The 23981-nt window shown below is 40.5% G+C and overlaps 1 protein-coding gene across 1 annotated transcript in view; it reads left to right on the top strand.

Annotated features, from left to right (window-relative positions):
- The first annotated feature begins 1598 nt into the window (after positions 1 to 1598).
- ITGA4 (integrin subunit alpha 4) overlaps positions 1599 to 23981 on the top strand; it is a 40609-nt gene continuing 18226 nt past the window's right edge. Inside the window, exons 1-17 of the mRNA XM_069860781.1 lie at positions 1599 to 1709; positions 2857 to 2930; positions 3449 to 3570; positions 3680 to 4118; positions 4189 to 4310; positions 10768 to 10874; positions 10973 to 11102; positions 12399 to 12466; positions 13140 to 13269; positions 16387 to 16472; positions 16785 to 16844; positions 16937 to 17074; positions 18428 to 18539; positions 21529 to 21623; positions 21996 to 22086; positions 23379 to 23424; positions 23785 to 23939. Of these exons, the coding sequence (XP_069716882.1) occupies positions 1599 to 1709; positions 2857 to 2930; positions 3449 to 3570; positions 3680 to 4118; positions 4189 to 4310; positions 10768 to 10874; positions 10973 to 11102; positions 12399 to 12466; positions 13140 to 13269; positions 16387 to 16472; positions 16785 to 16844; positions 16937 to 17074; positions 18428 to 18539; positions 21529 to 21623; positions 21996 to 22086; positions 23379 to 23424; positions 23785 to 23939 (2086 nt within the window). The remainder of the gene's footprint in view (positions 1710 to 2856; positions 2931 to 3448; positions 3571 to 3679; positions 4119 to 4188; positions 4311 to 10767; positions 10875 to 10972; positions 11103 to 12398; positions 12467 to 13139; positions 13270 to 16386; positions 16473 to 16784; positions 16845 to 16936; positions 17075 to 18427; positions 18540 to 21528; positions 21624 to 21995; positions 22087 to 23378; positions 23425 to 23784; positions 23940 to 23981) is intronic.

Below are 23981 nucleotides of genomic sequence, written 5' to 3'. Positions count from 1 at the left end.
ATCTCTAAATCAGAATGCAGTCATGTTGTTAACTTTAATGACCTGTTGTTTGCTTCTCATAGTCAGGATACCATAGCCGTCCTCTGTATGACACAGCTATAAGCTTCAATATTGAAAAGCTCTTTTGGGAAGTCTGTCTTTACTACACCAACACAAGTGTTCAAGGGGAGAAAAAACTTCTTTAAAGTATCTCCTAAAAAGATATTATGTGAGCTTGAAGATACTATTAAAACCTTCTTCCTCATTAACTGATTTTAAATGAAATTCAGATCTCTAAAGAGAACATAAGCAAAACAATAAGAATTAAGTTAGTATTAGCTGCTTTTTTGGTGCCTCAGACATCTGTGTTTAATTAGACTTGTCAGTGGACAATATATCCTCTTTGTGCAAACTTGCATGTATCTTATAGTAGAGGGAAGATGAAGTTTCTTGAAGAGAATCTTAGGGGTAAATGTAACAGTATATTTGCCTTCTACAATTTCTCAGATGACAGCATACGAATAATAGACCTTTTGGCCCACTGCCACTGCTGAGAGGGAATTTAAAAAGAGGCTTACAGAAAACAAGACGTAGTTCTGGTATGATGAAACCCCTAGATTTTCCATGTTACAGTGAATTACTCAAGTTTAGAAAATTTGAACTTGAAATACCAATATTTAAGTACTTAGGCAATTTCAAAATGAAACTCTCAACCCTTTCTAATTAGGAACAGGAAATCAACCACTGATCATTTTTATTTCTAATTGATAATAGATCCTAAGCAGTGGTAGGCTTACATGTCACAAAGGAACAAAAGGACAAACACAGCTGGAAGCAGGCATATGCATGAAGATTTTTAGGAACCTGTGCTTTCCCTTGTATTTGCAACACAGTGAAAGCACTCAAGTGGTCAGTTACCCACTACCAGCCCACACACGGGACTCAATTCAATACCAATACCTTCCAGGTTAGGGAATCAAAAAGAGAACAGTATAGCATACACAGAAGAAAGCGAACGCCAGACATTCAGAGTGAATGTGCTCTTCCTACACTGATTTTCCTATACCAAAATTGCATTTGAAATATTAAATCTCAAAGGACCATATGTTATCCCATACAGAACTGTATTGTATGGGCACCTTGTTCACATTATGTTGTATATTGACAATCCAATTTACTCTAATATAGCTCTTTTTAAGCCTCAAGACATAGTCAGAAGGGTATTTGGACTAAGATCCCTAAACTCCAGCAGGAGATCAACACTGGGGAGATGGATTTCTGCCTTCATTTTAAAATGAGTGTGTAGGCTTTAACCTTGCTGAGTCTTGCTACTTCTACTAGAAAGTTAAGTCTGTTGCCTGAGAAAGCTCCTAAAGCTGCAGCACTGGCTCAAAACACCCTACTAGAACAACCAATACGACTGGCCAGCCACACAGCATACGTACTGCAAGTCTAGTCTAGGTCTGGGAGTTTTGATGGGTTATTTTTAACCTAGACCACTTCTCTGATCTGGTTCACTGCTCAGGCACGAAACAGTATCAGTGTAACAGAGTCAGCAGTATGATTCAAGAATGAGCAGCAAGAAATGAGGATAGTCAGATGAAGTGCATGCATCCGCTATGAAAGAAATGCTTGCCAAAATGTGGACTAATGCACTTTCTCACTTAGCAAACCATCCCAACAGCTCTGCTGAAATTGCCTTAGATGGTAAACTAATGTCAAGCAGAAGAGTAAGTCACTGTGATATTTTGCTTCTATTGTTATCAGCTCACAGAGGACTATGGAAGATGGGCTGTCCAGATTACATCGTGGCAAGATGTTTTGGGAAGAATTTCTTTTTTATTATTTCAGGAGAACTTTACATATATAAGTATTTTTTTTCTCTGTAAATAACAGGTACTTGGCTTTCAATGTTAGTTCCACCTTTTCTGCAAGTTCTCCTAATCCCTAGTAAGTCTCAAGTTCTCTCTTTATTACAACATTTTGTCTGTTTTGCATTGATTCTGCTTTCTGGATTTCTCGCACTCCAGTGGATTTATGTCCTGCTGATTTCATTGATGTCTGGGGGATCATGATCCCACCTACTCTAGCACAGTCTATAAGATGACAGGCATGCTTCCTTCTGACAGGTGATGTACAATAGAGTTCTCATCTGCATCATGTAAGCAGCTATTTATATGCCAATAGCTGAATCCCACAACTTTACCATTGACTTTTTCCTGTCAGCTAGGATCCCTTCGATCAGCTCAGTGTCCTCTTTAGCAGTCCAGGGGCCGTTAGACTGGAGGTTATACAAAGTCCCTATAACTTTCAGCAGTGTCTGTTTCTCAAAACTCTCCCAGCAGTTCCGATCTCAAGAGACTGCAATTTGTCTCCAAGTGCCATATGCAGCTAGTACACATTTACCCCTTCCCTATATGACATTCATTGATAAGCTATGGTGCCAAGTGTGAGGAACAAGTAGTCTAAGCAAGGCTTAGACTGGAGTTCTCTCAAAAGGTTAGAAATACAGCTGCAAAGAGACTGCTTAGTTGCAGTCACATGATTCCTGCATCAGCTATTTGTAAAACGATAGGCTTAGGATTGGTCTTGAGAGAGAGAAGAAAGAACAGAGGTGTTTAGGACAAAAACTTGCAAGGTGAAAGGAGTCTGGGAAACTGCTCCTTTCTCTGTTATTCAAAGGATAGAGGTTTATGTCCATTTTTGTGAATAAGAAATGAACCCAGGAATTGTAATGATCTTTTGCAGAAAAGCCTGAAAGTCCCCCAAAACTGCCTAAGTGGCCAGGGCAGTGATGAAACAATGTTATGATTTCCCACCAACTAAACCACAATTTAGCATTTGAGTTTTGAATCATGCTTGTTTTGCTACTTTCAGAATGACGGTGGAAACTTCTTAACTGGTAGAAATGCAGATTCACAGCTGCTGTTGATTGTTGTAACCCCTTTGATGTCAGCAGTTGGAAGGGAGATGAATAGCAGCTGAGGAGCTATTTAACTCTTTTACACGAAACAGTCATGGCTCCACATCAGTGAGATCCAGGGAAGACCTCTAATGGTTCTAGAGACGAGGACTTAAAAAAAAAAAAAAAAAAGAGAGATAGGCATCTGACTGACAGAGTGGGATTTTGCAATGTGCTGATCTCATTCTGGGAGCTGCACATCTGCGTGCGCTTAGGATCACAGGGCGCGTGACTCCTGCAGCGCCTCAGTTTCCCGCACCCGTAGCTGCTCAGCCTTGTCCAGAACTGTTGAACTTTCCACATTTCCTCCAGCCCAATGGGAATGAAAAGGGGGTTTGTTCCAAGAAGCTTAAAATGCCGTGTTCTGAATTTCCATCGGGGGATGGTACTACACCATCTCACGGTTATTTCTGATGGGTGTAATACAGGGGAGCTGCAGTGACACCGCGTTTCTCTTCCGGATGCAATACGTAAACTTTTAAACTAAACTTATGTTCTTGTTGTCAGGCTCAGCACACCTTTAGGCTTCGCCATCGGTGCACGTGGAAGGCCTTGGCCCTCGGAGGGGGGTCGGGACCGTCCTCAGCCCTCGTCTCAGGGCTCGGACACCACCCTGGCCTGGAGGGGGGGTAGGGAAGCCTCCCTCGGCGTGACGTCGAGCCTCATACAGCCCGGGGGTCCTGGGGCGCCTTCTAAACCTGGAAAGGTTTAGAGCCTCTCCGCGGTTTCCCTCCCGAGAGAGGGGCCCGCGCGCGGCCGCTCGGGGGATCGGGCCCTTGGTGGGCCGGGACGGTGGAGCAGCAGCCCGCGGCCGCTCCGCAGCATCCCCCGCGGCGGGGAGCGGCGCTGCCCGGCCCGGGGCTCCGTCCCGCGGGGGCGGCGCGGGGCTCGGTCCCGGGGCGGGGCGGGGCGGGGGCGCCACCGCCCTCTCTGCGAGCCGGGGAGCGCGGGGAGCCGGCGGCGGCCCGGCCGGAGCCATGCGGGGCTGCGGGGCGGCTGCGGGCCGGGCGGCGGCGGCGCCGCCGCTGCTGCTGCTGCCGCCTTTGCTGGTGCTGCTGAGCCTGCCGACGGCGCGGCCCTACAACGTGGACACGCGGCACCCGCTGCTGTTCCGAGGGGGCGACGGGACGCTGTTCGGGTACTCGGTGCTGCTGCACCGACACGGCGAGGAGCGATGGTGAGTGCGCGGCCCCCGCGGGGCCCGGCTGCCCGCGGCTCCCCCTGACGCTGCCGTCTCTGCCCCGCAGGCTGGTGGCGGGCGCCCCGCGGGCCGCCTGGCCCTCCAACGCCTCGGTGACCGCCCCCGGGGCCATTTACCGGTGCCGCATCGGGAGGAACCCGCGCGGGCGCTGCGAGCAGCTCCAGCTGGGTGAGTCGGGGCGGGACGGGGCGGGAGCTGCCCCCTTCGAGGCGGCGGGGGCTGCGGGCGGGTTCCCCTGGGTCCTGTCCAGATCCAACTCGTCTTTGAGTCACGCTAAAAGGGCGAGATCGATTGCCGAAGAGCAGCCGCGGTGGTGCCGTTGGTTTTTTCCCTCCGCAGGGCTCAAGCGATGCCCCCCGGCTCGGTTTAGAGGCGCCGGGTGCGGTGGGTCCCGTTCCCTCCGCTTTCTCTCGCACCTTTCGGCTCCCGGTTTCGGTCGCGCTTCTCGAGGCGGCTGCTGCGGCTTCGGAGCGGGGGGCGAACTCGGTTAGCCCCGAGGTCGGGGGTGGAAGTACGCGCCTAAGTCGTCTCTTCTTCTGCAAAGCCTCGTAGAAGCCTCCCTAAAGTAACTCTGCACCGCGGTCACCTTGCAGATGGGTTCTCGATGCTATTTTTGACTGAATCAGTTTTTCCAGCTCTTGTTAGAAGCCTAACTTCTCTCTTTTCTCATAGTCCTCATATTTGGGAGATGTAACTAGATGCACTTACCCAGCTTCCAGTTGTTTGATGCTTGTTAAAAAGGGGAACGCTTTGCAATGGGTCACCATGAGCACATACCCATTGCTTTGGGCTCTGTTCTTGGACACCTTGCATACAGTGCCATTCGTTCTTTCCCTACGCTGTGCATAGAAACCTTCCTGAACTTTCTATCCTGCAGTGACCGAGACCGTATGATCCGTTAAAACCATGAACTTGCCGCCCAGTAAGGATAAGAAGCGCGGGAAAGAGTTTTCAAAGTATTTGAAACCAATGAAAGCGATAGCGCGCTATGGCCTGATGGGCTTTCAGGGCAGAACGTGGCATTCTGTGATAAAAGCATATTAAAACTATTACTTCTGTACACATCAATGCAGAACACTTAGAACTAATGGGTTCTATGCGTTTTTTTCTCTACAGGTGGAAATAAGAGATATGTTTTGTAACTAAGCTACAAAACTGTAAGGTACTTTACTTGTAGCCACATAAGGAAAAGACAAGCAGTTGCTCATAGAAAAACTGCAGTTAAACTTTTTCCAGCCTGAGCAGTTCTTTTTTTTTTTTTACTTTTTTTAAATTTAATTCCAGTATTAGATCTATTGAAAATTGCTTTTTTTCCCAACTGCTTGTAAGAAGACGCTTGCAAAAGTCCAAGTAGTCAACTAAAGTGGTAAAATAGCATATGTTAAGAGGCAACTAACCCCTCCTCCTGGATTGGATGTAAAAATAGCCCTTCACTGTGTGGGGAAAGGAAAGGAGGAGAAGGGTAGAAAGTTTCAGATTCTTTGAGAACTACATACAGCTGCAATACTTCTCAGCTTGTTTGTATAGCCAGGGGGAAAAGAAAAACTCTAATGAAGTAACTTGTTGGGCTTTCCTCAGTAGCTTAGGGGATTCTAAATGAAATGATGCAACAGGTGTATGAAAACATTTATGTGGTACCAAAGGCTTAATTTAACACAGCTTCTATTCCTGGGTTTCAAGGCTGCAGCTTACACTATGATGTTTACTGCCTTGTTCTGCATTTGTAAGAACAGTGATACCGCAATCGTTTTTTGCAAAATGTTTGTTTCCCTTAGTGCTAGGTGGAGTCTTTACATTACTAAGGTACATCTACAGTATTTCTGAAGTTAAGTAGATACTGAAAAGAAGTGCTGTATTGTAAAACAGATCAATGAGGTCAATGGAGAAGCCAAAGGCAGTTGTGTATGGGGTGTAAATTAAGTAGGATAGTTATCTGCGGTTTGTTAAGCTTCTGCCATCCTGCTCAGTGGTCACAGAGATACATGAGTGAGTATTTTTGCTTTGCATTTGCAAAACTGAACTTAATTACCTCTTGTCTACCTTGATTCAGTCTGTCAGCGACTTTTGGATGCAATGGTTTTATCAGTGACCTCCTAGTTCTTCTGCTTGGGTTCTTGCCAGTGACAAGTTTGCATCCTGATCTTGTAGAATAGGGTAATTTCCTTTGAAAAATGTGCAGAGATATATTACATTGCTGGGACAGGAAAAATTGAGAAATAGCTATTTCTGTCTTAAATACTTGAATTCACATTTCTTTCAGTAAAAGAATCTTTGATGTTACAAGCTTCTAATTATGAGTCATAAAAATGTAGAAGAGACAAGAGGCAGTAGAATTGGGGGGTTGGCCTCCATAATAAATGGGTGTGAATTACTTGGAGACATAAATATGTTAAAACACTTTGTTGCTCTTTTCACCAAAGTAGCCTTGAAACTGGCATAACTAATTAATGAGAATTCATGCGTAATGAGGAAGCCTCTAATCGCACAAAACTGCTGTTGTATTTTTTTATGTCACACATTCCTATCTGCTTGCAGAGTTGCTAGGAATAGTCCTGTGCTGCAGGCATCCCAACATCTGGAAATAAATAATCCAGGCATACTTTAGAGTATTCTAATGTTGTTCAGGGTGTTGCAGGGGCCTGGGCTGGCATAAGAGTCAGGAGGAGACATCAAATGCACTGCCCTGAGATATACCAGCAAATCTTTGTCTTCCCAATCCCTCACTGACACTTCTAAACCTCTTTCAGATTGCTGAATAGGAGTAGTGTTTTGAGAATTTCTTTTTCTAGTTCTTGTACCCCGTCAGTTGTGTCAAGTGTTCTAAACTGCTGATGTATGTGGAATATTTTTAAGCAATGACTTATGTTAGACACAGAAGCTTGGAATCAAGCTTTAGGCAAAAATACAAAATACAATGCTACAGGTTTATTATTTGGAGTGCTGTGTCTGTCTTCTACCAGTTTTCTAGTCTTTTTGAATTCCAAGACCTTGCCTACGTCATTTTAAGGTAGTTATAGATTATTGCAAGGGGACTCTTGCAAAGTTCTTTAGATGTTTTGATCTATTACATTTATGGACATCAAAGACATTACAGAAATTCTTCAACAAAATTGCTCTCAGATTTGAAAGAGTGGTTCATTGGCTAAAAATACAGGAAACCATTTATAAAATTTGCCATCCAATCTAAAAAAAATATATTAATTATGACTGTACGCAGTAAATTCAGTGCAAGTTGTTTAATGTAAGGGCCTGACATCTCTGTTCAGTTTCAGCCTTCCACGCTGCTGCAATTAACCTGTGAACAAATTGCCCTCTAGCTCCCCCAGCTGAATCATTACAATGGAAAAGTGAACACTTAATGGTTTTCCCCAAAAGAATGACCTGTGTTCAACTTTGATATCAGTAAGTTTTACTTTCCGTAATTTGGCTTTTTCATCTAACTTGCAGTGCTTATACCCTGCCAGTGATCTCCTTTGAAATAGCTGTACTGTTCCAAGAACACAGGACCTTCTGGCCCTGACATCTAGGAGTAGAATATCAGAAGGCTTGTGGTCTTTTCAGCAGACTTCATAGTTTTAATCAGCAGTAGAACCAGAGGAGTTCTGAGAAGATAAAAAAGATCATGGGAGACACTGGAGCAAGTAGTATGAAACCAGTTACTCCAATGATATTGCAACATCAGTATCGGAGCCCTTGTGGCCAAAGCTGGAAGTGGCTTTGTAAGTTTTGACCTTATTTATATGCGATTGTGCTGTTTCTGCGGATGCGTGCAGCAGGGCTTATAGCAGAAGTGTATCTTCCAGCTGTGTAATGTACACAGGCTGGGCAATTACTTCTCTCTCGGTGACTTTATGACAGTGCATGCTCCCTTTCCCTGAGGCAGCCAAGCTGCCGTGTCCTCTTGAGTTTATGCAGTGCTGCTCTGTTGCCTGTGTAGAATAGAGTATTATCTGTTCTCATTTGATAAAGCTTTTATATAATATCATACCCAGAGCAGAAGCTCATCACAGTGTCTGGGATGTCAAGATCATGCTGTTGTCACCCACAAAGGCCTGTTTTTTCCAAGGTGGTTGGATGTTTGCCAGTCAGAGAAAGTGAAGAGACATAAGACAGCAGGTCATCATAGGGCCAAAGAGAATCTGAATAAATAATGTATGCTGGAACCAAGAAAAAGGGGAATACAGTCCAATAAGCATGAAGGAATGGTGGTGCTTCCTTTTATTTCTTATGTCATCATTATCTGGTCTTGTTTGACTTACTGATAACAGGTCTCAGAAAGCCTCTTAAGTTCTACTTTTGTGGCACTGGTCTTCTCCACTTCTTCCATTTCCTGCAAATCCACATATAGTATAAAGCAAGTTTCAGGTAAGTCATTGTCATAAGAGGATGGAAAGCATTGCTAGAAGGGAGTAACCAGAAGTACCTTGAGTGATTTAAAGGAGAATTAATTCTTACGCATGGGAGTGTATTGGAATTTTGTTTTCTGAGGAGGTTTCAAGCAGATTAACATGCTCTGTAATTTATACAAACCATGAAAATGTCTGCCTTAGGAAGTGAGGAGTTCTATGTGACTTAACTCCAAAATTCAATTCCAAAACTAAATTCCAGGCTTCTGTCTGAAAATGAAATATAATCAATACATGGAAGCTCATGTCACTGATATTAGCCAAGTAGAAGACTTTAGAAGCTTATCACTGACACCTCAGTAACTGACAACCTGCAGAAAAATCTTTCTAGTAGATTTTTCAAGTAAGGCATTTTAATTCATGCTTGACTTGGAGCAAGAGCCCACATGTTTTCAATTACTGTCCTCAGGTGACCTTCAGGAATTATTAAATTACAGTAATAAAATCTCTTGGCCCAAAGACAACGTGATCACTTGAATGTGATGTTTCTGTGAGTGTATCTTTCCTGTGTACTTGGATTTTGCATACTATTTCCTTGATATCTTAGGGAAAGGCACGTGGGAAAGGAAGTGGTAAAGAAGAGATGAAGGAGGGACAGATCCTTCTTGATCCTGTGAAGGGTGTTTTTGGAAGAAGGCAGGGTGGTGTGCAGGCTGCATCATCCTTTACGTAGTATGCTGAGGGGTTCCTGACCGCCCTGTTCTGTCCTTTCTCTTGGAGCTGGTGGGAGAAAATGATTTTTTGAAGAAGTGAGAGGTAATATGGGAGTAGAAGGTGGCTCCAGCAGTTTCTTCAGGTAAATGTCAATTGCTAGGCCTATCACAAAACAGTAGGGAACAAGCTCTGAAATAAGAATGGTTGCTGGGTTTTATTCCTACGCATGCTTCTCCTGACATAGATTTATCTTGATTCCATTCATCTGATATTTTCTTTCAAAAAGTTCATGGCATTCTAGATATAAAATCACTTAAGTCACTGTTGTTTGTGGGGATGTGTAGCAGAGCTCACAGTTATTTCTCCTGGCTACTAAATAGATGCAATGTATCCCTTTGTTCCCTTCCTATACGCAATCATTATTGTGCAGTTGTATGCCATGTAGAAGGAATTCAACAAGTCCACCGAATTAGGAGTGTATTTATTTAAATGCATTGGACAGTAATAAATTTGAGCACCGTTTTGAGGGGTGTTGGTTTGTGGTTTGCTTTGGCACCGTGTCCTCAGCACGGGCGCTCTGCCATCTGCACTGGCGCCCTCTCCTGGGAAACTGGAGCCCTCAAACCTCGAAGGTGTCGGGCTCACCTGTAACTGCATTTAATCGGGGAAAGTCTTAAAAATTATGCAAAAGAGCTTGTTCAAATGACATGATCTGTTTCCTTATTTTATAAGAAGTCTTTTTCAGAAACTGTGTCATGCTGATAAATAGAAAATACTGCTTCAATAGGTTGGTTAATGCTTATTCATGCAAACATCTTAATGAAAAGCTTGCTTTTTATAACTTAGAATACTTTTAAATGTGTAGCTTCTCCTTACCATGATCGCTACTACTGCTTTCTATAAGGGAGCAAGTATTTGCTCGCTTGGCGATACTGTAGCCTTTTGTGGGAGTCGGAAGAAATTTCACAATTTTCTCTGAGGTTTTAAAAATTAACTTTCCTTAAGATCAAAACCAAAGAACTACTGTGAAGTAATTGCAAGAGTGCAAGGAGTACGCAGAACATGCGTACATAATGATCTGACATCCCTGGTAGAGGGTGCATGTATACACCCTTTATTTGATAGCTATTTGCAGTAGAGATCATTTTAAGGTCTGCTAACATTAGATATGTAGTCGGAGAGATGCTAGCTTTAGGTTAGAGTTTAGGTAGCACTTGTGTTTCTTATGAACTTTTAGGCTGAAGAACACTTCCAAAGCCAGGCCTTCATCAAATTGAGTGTAATGTCACTTTCTATCGTAATTTAAATAATGATGGAGAAGCCAGTCCTCACTATCAACCTATCATGTTCAGAACCAGTATGCTCCCTTTGGCTACATTCAGTCATATGTTTGTTTAAGAAAATAGTGAAAAGTCTGCATGGCCTGTGTAAGACAGAGACAGAGGTCAGGTTCACCAACCCTGAGTTACTGCAGTCTCCCTGTAGGGTTCTTGGGGGCTCCTGTTACGCACCACATGGCTCTTCAGCTTGTCCTCCTGTTCAGAGCGTTGGTCTTTGTGTCTTAGGCAACCCCAGTGGAGAGCGCTGTGGGAAGACTTGCTTGGAAGAGCGTGATAATCAATGGCTGGGTGTCAGCTTATCGAGGCAGCCAAAAGAAAATGGATCTATCGTTGTATGTATTAACCACTGGAGCTGTATGTCTGTTTGTCAGACTGTCTTCACCTTTCTTACACTTCTGTGTCAAATGTCATGTTTGTTTTTTATCCACAGGCTTGTGGACATAGATGGAAAAATATCTTTTACATAAAAAATGAACACAAGCTCCCACATGGTATTTGTTTTGCCGTCTCTTCTGATTTTCGAACTGAACTGAGTAGAAGAATATGCCCATGCTACATAGGTAAGCGGGATGCTTGGGCTCTTTGTAGGGAAGAGTAAGATATGTAATTACATGCCGCGGAGTTTGTGAAGAGCCTCTGTTGCTCTGAGCAGGCTTTCTGCAGCCACAGGTTTGAAGACTGAGTGCTGATGATACAAGCCTAACATGATGTAAATTTGTTAGCAAGATGTTTGTCACTTAAAAGAAAAGCTGATTTCAACAGGCAAAAAAGTAGTTTAAATAGGGCATCATGATACTTGTTCTTTGGATCACTGAAGGATGTGTGCTTCTCAAAAACAGGCCAATAGAAAACATTCATCCTCCCTTTATTCTGTCATTTGCTTGCTCTGCTCAGAGGAGTGCTTCACAGCAGAGCAGCAGTAATACCTGTGAATGATTGTTGCCATTAACCTTTGATACAAAGCTGCTGTGGGTTCCTCAACACACTGCATGTCCCTATTCCATGCTTGCCTCCTACCAAGGCCACTGCTATGGTGTAAGTGGTCCTTGCTCAGAGGACTGCAGGAGCAGAAGAAGAGCTAAGACCTGAAGCCACTATGCAAGTCCATCTCTGCCTTCTCTTTTGTATCTCTCTTGCATCAGGACAACTATCTTATGACCCTGCCTCTTGCTGTTGCAAGGAAGAGCTGATGAGCTGGCCTTTCTGTGCAGACTGAGAGTAATGTCATCAAACATTTTACTGCTGGCTTCAGAGACTGTTACAAGCATTGGTGAAATTGTGCTTTTATCTTCAGTGACTTAAGCGAACGGATCTATGGATGAGATGTAGGGAACCCTGATGGCAGGCAGTTAGCCAAGAACAGCAGGAAAACAGAGCTGAGAGAGCTGAATGTAAAGACAACTGCTAAGGATGGTAGACACTGATATGTCTAAGACAGCTGTAATAAAGCCCTTCAGAGCACTAGTGGAGCATCAGGGCAACTCCTATCAAGCTTGTCAAGCAGATTATGCCTGAATTGTACGGTGTGGAAAAGAAGAGTTAAGCTTATCTAGTTATGCTGCTCAAACTATTTGTGCTATTTCATTCATGGAACAATTTGAAAAAAGAAGTATAGCCTTTAAAGTCACAAGATTTCAAAAGAAGCTGTGATCAAGTGGTACATAGTGTTTTGTGTTTTTTACAATGCTATATTGAAGGTAAAGGCTGCGCAGTGGAAACAGTTTTTAGCTTTTACAGAACTGAAAACCAATGTTCTTTTTCTTTTTTAGCTTGTCTCAATTTCTCTTGAAGACCTGGTAACAAATTCTGAAACCACATTTTTCTCATCCTTTTTAATATTTCTTGCCCATTCCCAGATCATGTGCGAAAGTTTGGGGAAAACCATGGGTCATGCCAGGCTGGAATGTCTAGTTTTTACATTGAGGTGTGTATTAGATACAAAACTTCTCTCTCTATAGCTATATTTACATGTATGTATAGATATATGAAAGTATATATGTAAATGCAAACATTAACACTGTCTTTTTTTTGTGGGAGGGAAAAATCAGACTTTTCCCATTTCTTTTTAATTGAGTCTTGATAAGACTTGCATGATAATTCCCAACTAATACTTTTGGTTTTGATTACCAAGAATGCTTGACACCTTGCTAAATCCAAAATTGCTTTCACCTGGAAAAAAGAGCATCAATACACAGAGTATGAAGTTTTATTATCCTCTTCAAAGCATTCTGTCTGATGTAACACTAACATTTAACAACGCTTACTTTCTCACTTTGCAGAGTAGCATTTTGTATTATTTAATCTCCATTTCACTTTAAGATTGTGATTTCTAAAAAAACTCTTTTGAGAAGAAAATGTCCTGTTTGTTACTGCCTTTCAAGTTGTTCACAGCTCGAAGTATTTAGTGATCATATTTTAGAAAGCTTGAAAAGTATTGCTTGTAATCTAGTGGTAATCCCCTAGTACTGAGCCAAATGCATCTCCAATAGCATTTCATTGAGTTCACCAGAGATCTAAATGAAAGCATTTGACTTGTTTTGCGTATCTTCATGAATATTTAAATATGTATAACATGGCTTTGTTTTATTTTTCTTTAGGACTTGATTATAATGGGAGCCCCTGGATCATTTTATTGGACGGGTTCTGTTTTTGTATACAACACAACTGCAAATACCATCCATGCTTATACAGATTCAAATAACCAAGTGAGATTTGGCAGTTATCTAGGTACTTAAAAATATTTATTACTTTACAAAAATATAAGTCATAGAATTAGCCAAGTAGCTTATTGTAAAGTGCACAGTATTTAATAGTGCTTTCTTTATGAATCCCAGAAGCAATGGTTCTAAAGAGGTGTTCTGATTTTGTTAAATATTTATTTAATTGTAAGGCTTCCTCTCTCTTCTTTTTACATGGAAGATTCTTAAACGTTGAATTTCTGTGTTTATCATCTCTCCACTGAGTTTCTATCACTTCTTGATTTACAAGGTAGAGAGATGCTTCTGGTTAGCAATGGTTTACACTTATCTTTTAAGTCTGAAAAACTGCCAAGGGCTTTCATGAAAAAAGCCATGATGATTTTACGTATAGCAGAAATAGGAAGAATTGGTTACAGTGAAAGAAGCTGCAAGGAAACGAGTCTTAATTGTGTTGTCAATAAGGGGAAGTACGCTATCGTCTGAAGAGACAGCCTTGCCTCCAGTTGTGACTTATTTTCTTTTTTTATTCCAACCATACCTTCGTCTGGATACGTTACCTTATGAATGTCTGCAAAGAAAGCCATTAAGCTCCTACTTATAGCCAAGTAATTAAGCTGGGTTTATTGCTAGAATTTATAGAGGTTTGTGCAAGAACTGTCAGCAGCTTCAGTTTTTCGCTAGACACTGAGAAAAGCTCATCTGTACTTCCTGAACTCCTGAGCAAGAATATTTTTGCCTGTGATCATTCTGAAGTCACTCTCCTGACAATAGGAAGCAGGAATACATTATGAAATAACTGTTATGAAATACAAGGCGGCTAACACTTCAGAATTCAGGACTGAGCCTTGCAAAGGCTGCATCTGGGCTCTTTGGGAAGGTCAAGCAAAGGAACTGCTGGGTGGTAGAAGATGATCAGATAAAAGCTAGAATTTGCTTCACAAATGTTTCTCCAGTGACCTGTTACAACCATAACAGACAGCAAACTAGCATGGCAGAGCCATGTGTCCTCTAAATTTGCCGCTTCTACAGGAAAGGGAGGAAAGGGACCATTGGCTCATTTCTCTGTATCTACAGAAACAGCTGCAATAAACCTCAAATTTTGCACTGTTCCAGGCCACTTAAACCTCCACTTCACTCTCTCATAATAATACGTACTGTGGTTGAAATAATGTAAAGGTACCTTCCTTCCTCTCCCTCAACTTCTCTTCTGTTACATATTTGGTATTGTTTAAGGCCAAAATCTATTTAGGGTTAATTATTTTACTAAAGATTTTATTTTTTTTTTTTAAGACTGGGTTTGCCTCTCCCTTAAAAAATGAACGAAAATATCTTTAACAAGCAGTGGGTGTGTATTGTGGACAGAGTAATTCAAGTGCATGACTGGGCATAATTATCTACTTAAACTATCCTCCTCCTTGCAGGGACTGAGAAGTTGACTTCTTTATTTACATTTTTTTTGTTAAACTGACAAAGAGTAGTAATTAACAAATTGGACATTGCAGGAAGAGTGTGCAAAAATATTGTAACATTTTCCATAAGTTGGAAGACACAAAGCTGTTTTAAGTATCACATGGTTGAAATTAAGTAGTAAATTAGAGAAGTTCGTAATACATATTATTTGGTAGTATTTCCTTGACTACTTCAGAGTATCCTGGATATTAATGACTGACTTCTTTAAGAAGAATTCAAAAGTAAGTCAGTCTTTCAGGTTGCCTGGGCCTGATGAAAGAGTAACCTCAGGCACTTAACTGCTTTGAAGAAATCACAAAGTAATAAATAGTTTATTTTAGGAAGATGAGAACAGCAAATGATGTTTCAGGAAACCGAAAAACTGTAGTAATAGTAAAGAGGAGGTAATTCTGGGGTTTGAAATAAATTTTCATTTGACTGTGCCTTTAAATTTAAAGGCTTGCTTATGGGACTCCCCCACCCTGCCAGATATTTAATGCCGTTGTAAAAATGAGGGCTATCTGATTAGTATACTTTATTTTAGTCTGTATGGCTTTTTTGGCATTAGGTGGGGTTTTTTTGTTTGTTTGCTTGCTTTTCCCAAAAAAAAAGAAGTCTTTAAGAGTTATCAGTGTTTACACTTCAGCAAAACCAAAATAACTAGAAAATAAAGGTTGGAGGTGGTAAATTAAGGTTCATCTTCTTAAGCTTAATTTTTTTTTTTTTTTTGTATAAGTAAAATCTAAGTGTTGCCTTGTACTCCTTTTTTGGCTTGAAATACAAAAAAAAAAAAAGTGCCATCTCAATGAGAACTTGAATTCTAGACAGTTGTCTTCCCCATATGAAAGATTTAAGGCTCATTCTCACCTGACCCAATATGATTTTTCTATTTTTTCTGTATGCTGTGAAAATAAACAGTCATTCAGTAAATGCAAGAGTAGCAGAATATGTTAACCGTCTTCTCTGTTTCAACTTAGCCATAATGTATTTTGGAAAGGGTAAGGATGACTTGTGTAGCTTCAGAGTAAGGTGTTAGCCTTCTGTTTGCAATTCTGTGGCTGGCTGGCTGTACCGAAATCTGGTGCTGTTTGTCAAGAGCTATCTCCTCATACAGAAATACTTTGCTATGTAGATTCATTTACAAAAGCTGATGCGACGTTTTCTTATTGCATAATCAAGGTTTTGCTCCAATTTGTTCCTGGCATTTTCATATGTGTATATCCACAGCACTCTATGTATATGTATATATATGTGCACATGTATATAAGTAGCACTACATTTTTCTGCAGTCCAGTTAGAATAGTGAAAGAGTAACAAATGAATTAAGTTTTCCCATGTCATGGTGTATAGACATTTGATCATTTTTATTTGTATTGCAATATGGACTCACCGAACAGTTGTAGAATGTGCATTAACAGAAGATGTTTGCAAATTATTTTTCTAGCTTTTAAAGTATGGCAGATAATTCAGATCCTAAGAAGAAATGGGTAGTTTTGACACTTGTTTCTGCTTGCTGGAACTTAACTGTTTGTATTGAACTTTTGCTTCTATTTCAAAGATTTTCTTTTCTGTTTTCATTGTTAACTTGCATGAGGTCTGAATGTCAGGCTAATGTTGAGAGCTTTTATATGTCATGCTCCCTTTTTTTTCTTTACATAGCATTTCCAGTATTGAATAGCGCATTTCTAATTTACAGGTTACTCTGTTGGAGCTGGACATTTTCTGACATCAACCAGTACAGAAGTAATTGGAGGGGCTCCCCAACAGGAACATACTGGTAAAGTAAGAGATTGTCTATATTATTGGTTTGTTGAATATAACCCCACATACCCACCCATGATTTTCCAATTTGGATTAATATATTAAAGACAAGTATCAAATTTCTCATGGGGAGAAAAGTCAAAGAAGGAATGACAAGAGATAACATTGTTGTGAACTATGATGTTAAGAAGAGTTACAGATAGGAAATAGCTGTACCTTGTGCTATTGTGTGTTGCTTTGCTGATTCTCTAGCGCATGCTGTAGAGAAAACACAGGGAAGTGTTTCAGATTACTGTTTCCTCAACACCACTTAACATTTTCTTTTCTTTTTAGGCATACATTTTTAGCATTGAGAAGGAACTAAATATTCTATTTGAGCTAAGGGGTAAAAAGGTAACTCTTTCATGCTATTTTTCTGCACCTTACAACTTCTAGAAGGTCTTCTTGAAAATTCAAAAATAAAGTGATTTGTTGTTTGCACACAGCTTGGTTCTTACTTTGGAGCTGCAGTTTGTGCTGTAGACCTGAATTCAGATGGCCTCTCAGACTTGCTAGTTGGTGCTCCAATGCAAAGTACCATCAGAGAAGAAGGAAGAGTTTATGTCTATATCAATTCAGGTTCTGTAAGTATTTTCTCTTAAAAACACATGGTATGGTAACACAGTCATAGAATCACCAGGTTGGAAGAGACCTACCGGATCATTGAGTCCAACCATTCCTATCAAACATTAAACCATGCCCCTCAGCACCTCATCCACCCATCCCTTAAACACCTCCAGGGAAGGTGAATCAACCACCTCCCTGGGCAGCCTGTTCCAGTGCCCAATGACCCTTCCTGTGAAGAATTTCCTAATGTTCAGCCTAAACCTCCTCTGGCAGACCTTGAGGCCATTTCCTCTTGTCCTGTCTCCGGTCGCTTGGGAGAAGTGGCCAGCTCCCTCCTCTCCACAACCTCCTTTCAGGTAGTTGTAGAGAGCAATGAGGTCTCCCCTGAAGCCTCCTCTTCTCCAGGCTAAACAACTCCAGCTCTCTCAGCTGCTCCTCATAAGGCCTGTTCTCCAGCCCCTTCACCAGCTTCGTTGCTCTTCTCTGGACTCGCTCCAGAGCCTCAACATCCTTCTTGTGGTGAGGGGCCCAGAACTGAACACAGGATTATGGGATCGGGAGCAATCAGACAGATGAGGTTCTCACTGGACATCAGTCATTGCAGAAGAGAGCGAGACCCTTGTGATCTCTCAATTTAATGCAGAGTATGACATAGTGGGATGGAATACTCTGTTGGTCAGTTTGTGGTCACCTGCCCTATTCACCCCTCCTTGCAGATGCTGCCCTTTTCCACCAGCTCGAGGATGGCCTTGGTTGCTGCAAGAATAATCATAAGCATTGGCCTTTTTGTATACTAATGCCCTGCATTATCATTTTGAAGAACACTGTCTCAAAAACATGCAGTTAGCTTTCAGAGAATGAAGTTACTTACAATGACTGATTTAGTCTCAAAACTGACTCTAATTTAGCTCAAGCCACAACAATATTTTATTTCCCTTTCTTCCTCTGCACACTAATACATAATGACATTTTCTTAACACGTTTTCCTTACAGAGAACTAATTCACTCCAGGATACCTACTACTTACTAAGGCACACACAATAGATATGAAGCAGCTCTGGTTTACTGCCTTTCTAGCAAACACAGTTTTTGTGAAGCAGTAAGCCCTTGTATGATGATACAAGCTTGCCGCTGTTTGCAGGTGTTTGCTATGGGAACAGATTTCCGTTAACTTTCTTAAGAACAACTTTCTTATTCTTCATTATCTTCACACTAAATACTGTTAAATATCTTTGCTTATGCTCGCTTCTGCACCAAGGAGTTCAGTAAGATTACATATTGGTACCAAGGCAGTTTTAATATTTTGAGTAATATTCCAGGTCACCTGGAAGATGCTTTGTTAATGTGTCATTGACTCTGTTTTTCTTCAGGAGGCAAAGATGATAGAACTGAACGTAGAGCTCAGTGGGAGTGACTCATATGCTGCCAGGTTTGGAGAGTCCATAGCCAACCTAGGAGACATTGATAATGATGGTTTTGAAGGTAGGTATATGTAAAAAAGCCCTTGGATTTAATTTTCTCTGAGCAGTGGACTGACGTCATAAACAGGAGGATTATGGAAGTCTGAAAAGACTTTCAGTTGGTGACTTGACCTTTCTTTTCTAGGCCGCAGATTTGAAATATAACTTTTTCACTGTCATTGATATGTAATACCAAGATATTAGGTTCTGTCACTTTAATAAAGAGCATGGGCATAATGTGGTAACAGTCTCTGTAACTTTGGGTGCTGATCCTTAAGTGAAATCCCTAATACTGTTTTAGGCATCTGAGACAATGGTTGGGGAAAAGTTTGGCAGTTTTGTAACATAAATAAAAGTTACACTTTTAATCAAGATCTGCTTCTGTGTCACCAGTAGGAAGTACTAAACACATAGGAATATTGAAAACAACCTGCAAGTTGGGAGACTATTATGGGACTACTTCCCACTTAAGTCCTCAGATGATTCATGAATCCCTAGCACCAGCTCCCAGTGGGGCCTGGGCAGAGAACACAGGGAAGGACGTTGATGGTCATATCCAAGTGTTGAATTCAAAATGTTAATGATGCCCTGAGGGAGCTTTTTCTTCCTGTTGTCTATACAGGAGCATCTATTTCAAGCACATAATCAGATGCCTACACAGAAATTGTGGGAATATCCCCCCTTCCTTTCCCATGGTCCAGCCTGAGACACCCTCTCTAAATATGGTGAGATACAGGCTGAAATTTCCATTGATGTTGCTCAGATGGAACCTGCTCAGAAGGTGAAGAGATTCAGTCTCCAGACCTGTGCCTAATTTCTGTAATAAGCAGGAAAGTAACAGACACTGAAAATAGAAAGCCATGTGAAAGCAACAGATAAGGTATTTTAGTTAAAGAAAACAGATGAAAGGATGTAATGTGTGTTAAAACACCTAGAGTGATTCTCATGGCCTTCTACTTCCTCTCTGCTTCCAGTCAGGATGCCTAAAATGCATTTGCTGCAGAAAGCCCCATTGTCTGTTGCTCTCAGCTTTGCTCCTTCTAAAGCCATTCGCTAGCTGTGTAGGTTAGCCTGCAAAAAACCACAGCTGACTGGGCTAGACTGAAGACAAGCAGAGAGGGACCTTGTCCGGTGTCTTCATTTGTTTTGTCATGGTTTCAAACAAATAGGAATGACCAGTTTTCCCATCTGAAAAACTGGCATGTGTTCCCCTCCAGCAGGAGGCCAGGCACAGTAGGCTGTGTAGAAAAGGACAAAAATGTGAGAGGCGTTTTCAAAAATTCATGAACAGTTTCAATTTTTCCATCGTCAAAAACTATCAGCTTTTTCTGGGCTATATCTTTACCAGGTCCACATCTCTTTACACTTCTGAATTACCCTTTTTTATTTCTAGTTACCATGCAAGGTTCTCATTTTACTCTTCCCTTTCTCTTAGGTTGTTCCTGTTCTGTAGCCTTATCTCGGCTCCTTTACATAAAGTAGTTTTTTTACTTAAAGCAGTCTTTTTTTTTTGTTTCTGTTGTTTTTTGTTTGGCTTTTTTACTCCTTTGGTACCTGTTCCTTGAACTCTTATTATATTTTGTTTCTCGTGTTTCACATTACCTTTGCAATTTTGTAAGTAGGTTTCAGGTTTTAACCTTTGATATTTGCAAGCTGCAAATGAAAACTATATCCAAATATAGGGCTGGGGAGCCCAGAACTAAAATCAAATTAATAGTAGAATAGCAAGTAGATGTATTGCGGAGAGCATAATGTAAAATGGGAATTGTAAAACTAGGGAGGCAGAGCAAACAAGTCGATTAGCTTTTGAAGGGAGCAAGAAGCATGGAAAAGAAAAATTGGAGGTAATATGGAGAGTGGCAGTCGGAAAAGAAATTTTGAAGGAAAAACAGCTGGAAGCAAAATCTAAAGAGAAATTGGGTGTTAGAAATAATTTGTATGTGGTAAGGAATAAAAAAGCACAGCAGAGACAACTTCTTCCAATGATCTAAACCATCAGTATCAGCCCTGTGAGGATAACAGTGTGCATGTTGGTGTAGAATCTGACCTCCTCAAGAACCTATGTGAAATTTTAATTAGCACAATTTGGCTGTCCTATTTTAATCTCACCAGAAGAGCAACATAACGTATCTTGTGTGTTTTAGTCACCAAAGTATGGATTCAATCAGCATGGATTCAATCAGACAATCATTCAGTAAAACCAAATCGTCAGAGCTTTGCTTTTCTTGTAATTTTGTTTTGGTGCAGCATACAGTATTTCTGATATGCAGATAGTTCAGTTTTGCTTATATATGAATGGAAGTTCACAGTTATTAATTTATATTAGTGACTTTCAAGATGATGTTATTTATCTCCCCTTCCCTCTTTCAGCTTTTTGGCTAACACTTTCTGGCTATTTGAACCATGGGGCATTTTGGTAAAGGCATTTGAGAGTGAGTGGGTCAGTTGGTTTGTTATGCTTCGACACAACCCTCTGGGATTCTCTCATCTAGGCATAAAACATATCCCTTTTTACAAACCAGCTATCTTCATTTCCTTGTTAAATGCCTGTTCAAGCCTGTTATCTGCTGTTAAGGACATTTCATAGAAAAATGAATGGTTCGCTTCAGGCAGCACAATAAGGGTACACTTCTGTTTCAGTGATGTAATTCCATGTGGGCATAGCAGAATGCAGGGAAGTCATCAAAAGGAAAAAGACTATGATAATTTTGGCTGTTCTACATGATGACCTCTTAAGGGTCAAATTCAGTATTGGTAGGAACAGACTCTGCCTTGATGAAAATGTCTGTATTTGGCCCTTGTTGTCCAGAAACATAGTACTTAAGGCAGAGTCAGATTACTGAGCTGGTCTGTATTGTTTCCATTTGTTTTATACCTGTCTTCATCACTTCTTTTGAATTCAGCCAAATAAGTTTGTTCTGTCATTGCATGTATTATGATTTGGATTTCTCTAAGTCTTCCTTGTTCATGTTTCCTAGTTAACTGATTGTTGTGAAATTGTTTTTCCACAGATGTAGCAATTGGGGCTCCGCAAGAAGATGATCTAAAAGGGGCTATTTATATATACAACGGCAGGGAAGATGGAATAACACCATCATTTTCACAGGTACGCTTGCTCAATGAAAAATAATCAAACCAGGAAAACCTTACATTTGAGTTCAAGAGGGTTTTCCCTCCATTTAACTCTCGGACCGTCTGAGGTACTTTAAAAGAATTCAGAAATATTTTACACAGTCTGTGATTTCCAGTCATAATATAACCTGTAACACAAAAATTGTTTTGGAGGCCTCAGACAGGGTTTATGGGACATAACGTTTGCAGTAATTGAGGAATACAACTTTCAGAGTTATAATTTGACAGGTAAGCATGTTACCGCCTTCAGCAGCAGAATGGTTGTGCTAATATTTTTCATTGGAAACTGTAACTCAAGGAATAGCTTTCAAAAAATCATTTTCTCTTCTGCTTTTTCCTTTTTCAGAGAATACAAGGACATCAAGTCAGTAATTCTTTAAGCATGTTTGGACAATCCATAGCAAGTGGCATTGATGCAGATAACAATGGTTATCAAGGTGAATTAAAGAGGTTTTTTATCTTTCATATTTAAAAGAGTAGAGATTCATAGGGAACAACCCTACTGTGCTACTTGTTACTTTTAACAGAAGACAGATCTGTTATTAAGACAACATGTCACATCTTGGATTTAGGGGAAAATAAGAATAGGTAAAGGTGAAGCCAAGCAGTCAGTTTTCACAGTCATCTAACACTTGTTTAAGAACTGGGAACAATGTAATAGTAAGATCCTAATGCACAAGAAGAATAAAACTTTTATTCTTCTAACAGACATCTCATCTACTAATATTACAAGGAGCTAGTTTGGACACTGGTAAGTGTGTTTGTTGTCCAGATCAGTGTGCTAACTGAAAAATCCTACTGGTCTGCACATAGTCTGTTTGAACAAAACATTAACCTGACTCAGGGTTCATGGTACTGGATTAAGACTGTTATAGAGTTCTTGTGGGCATGACACAAAAGTGCTAATTTGGTATAAAGCAACTTAGCTGATTCCAAGTATATACTCATTATTTTCCATGCATTGTCAAAGTATTTTGACATTTTGCAGATTAGCGTTTTGTCAGGTCAGGTATAGCCTGTCCTGTGCCTGCAGGTGTGAAAGCATAAAGTTATCATGAACTGCATGTTGTGTGCTCTGGCTATGTCAACAGAAACATTATCCAGGTTAGCTTGTAATGCTGGGCACAAATAGTCTGCTGTCAGGTCACCTGTTGTTTACTGATTTGGGAGTCACATCCTTGGACTCTTACATCATTTAGGCTCACCTGACAGATGCACTTTTGCTACCTCATTTGAGAGGTGTAGATATGTGTATATTTCTTACCTTATTGCATGCCTAGTTTTCAGTTAGTTTGGAATATTTTTTTTTCCTATCTCTATGTACAATTTCATACATAACTATAGTTTTATATATATATAAATGAATTGCTTATGTGTATGTGTGTATATAGCAACACTGAATAGTTGGTTTACAAAGAAGGCAAGTACTTCTGCCATTTAGCTGAATTGACCTTCAGTATCAGCCACTTAAACATGGAATAGAAATAAAACCATCGCATTACTGTGAGCCCAGCAAATGAGTGCGTATCATTTATAAACAGCGGGCCAGTATTTGAGGAATCATCTTCTAGACAGAGAATACCACCTCTGAATATTAGCATACACCTTCTAATAGCAAATAGTGTGTTAATGCTTGCCAAAAGGTGAATATGCTACAGCGTGCTTTGTACCTGAGAAGTAATTCTGTTGACAAATTGTGCTTATTGTTTGTTCTGGTTTTGTTTTACAGATGTAGCTGTTGGTGCATTTCTTTCTGATTCTGCTGTGGTACTGAGGTGAGATCTCTACATTTTACTGCTTTTAAAGACCGTACAGTTTAACTGGATTTCTTAATGCAATTTAATAAATCTCAGTAGTGTATTTTGACATCATTATATTCTTCTTGAACTTCAAGTCACTAAGCTCTAGAATGCTCTACAACTGAAACATATAAGTAAATGCCTTGAAGAAAAATAAAATATCATTCTGAAACTTCTTAAGGTAACAAATAATGTGCATAAAACTATTTGGATTCTGAAAAATGCAGATAGCTTAGAAAATTATAATTATAAAATATAAAAATCGTTAGATTCTGCAGAGATCCTGTAAGCTATTTCTGAAGCGTATTGTGAACGTGAACTCTTTTCTGTTCTTAGAACAAAACCAGTAATAATGGTTGAAGCTTCTTTAAAACATCCTAATTCAGTAAATCGAACTAATTTAAACTGCATGGAAAATGACCAGCCTGCTGTCTGTATGAATTTGAAGATATGCTTTACCTATACAGGACGAGACGTACCTGGTTATATTGGTAAGCTCCTTGTAAAAAGTTGCAGTATATATATTCATTTTA

This window comes from Phaenicophaeus curvirostris, chromosome 7 (genome assembly GCF_032191515.1).
Source record: "Phaenicophaeus curvirostris isolate KB17595 chromosome 7, BPBGC_Pcur_1.0, whole genome shotgun sequence".
NCBI classification, from domain to species: domain Eukaryota; kingdom Metazoa; phylum Chordata; class Aves; order Cuculiformes; family Cuculidae; genus Phaenicophaeus; species Phaenicophaeus curvirostris.
The sequence above is the reverse complement of the archived record's forward strand: the minus strand, read 5'-3'. Positions and strand labels throughout refer to the sequence as shown.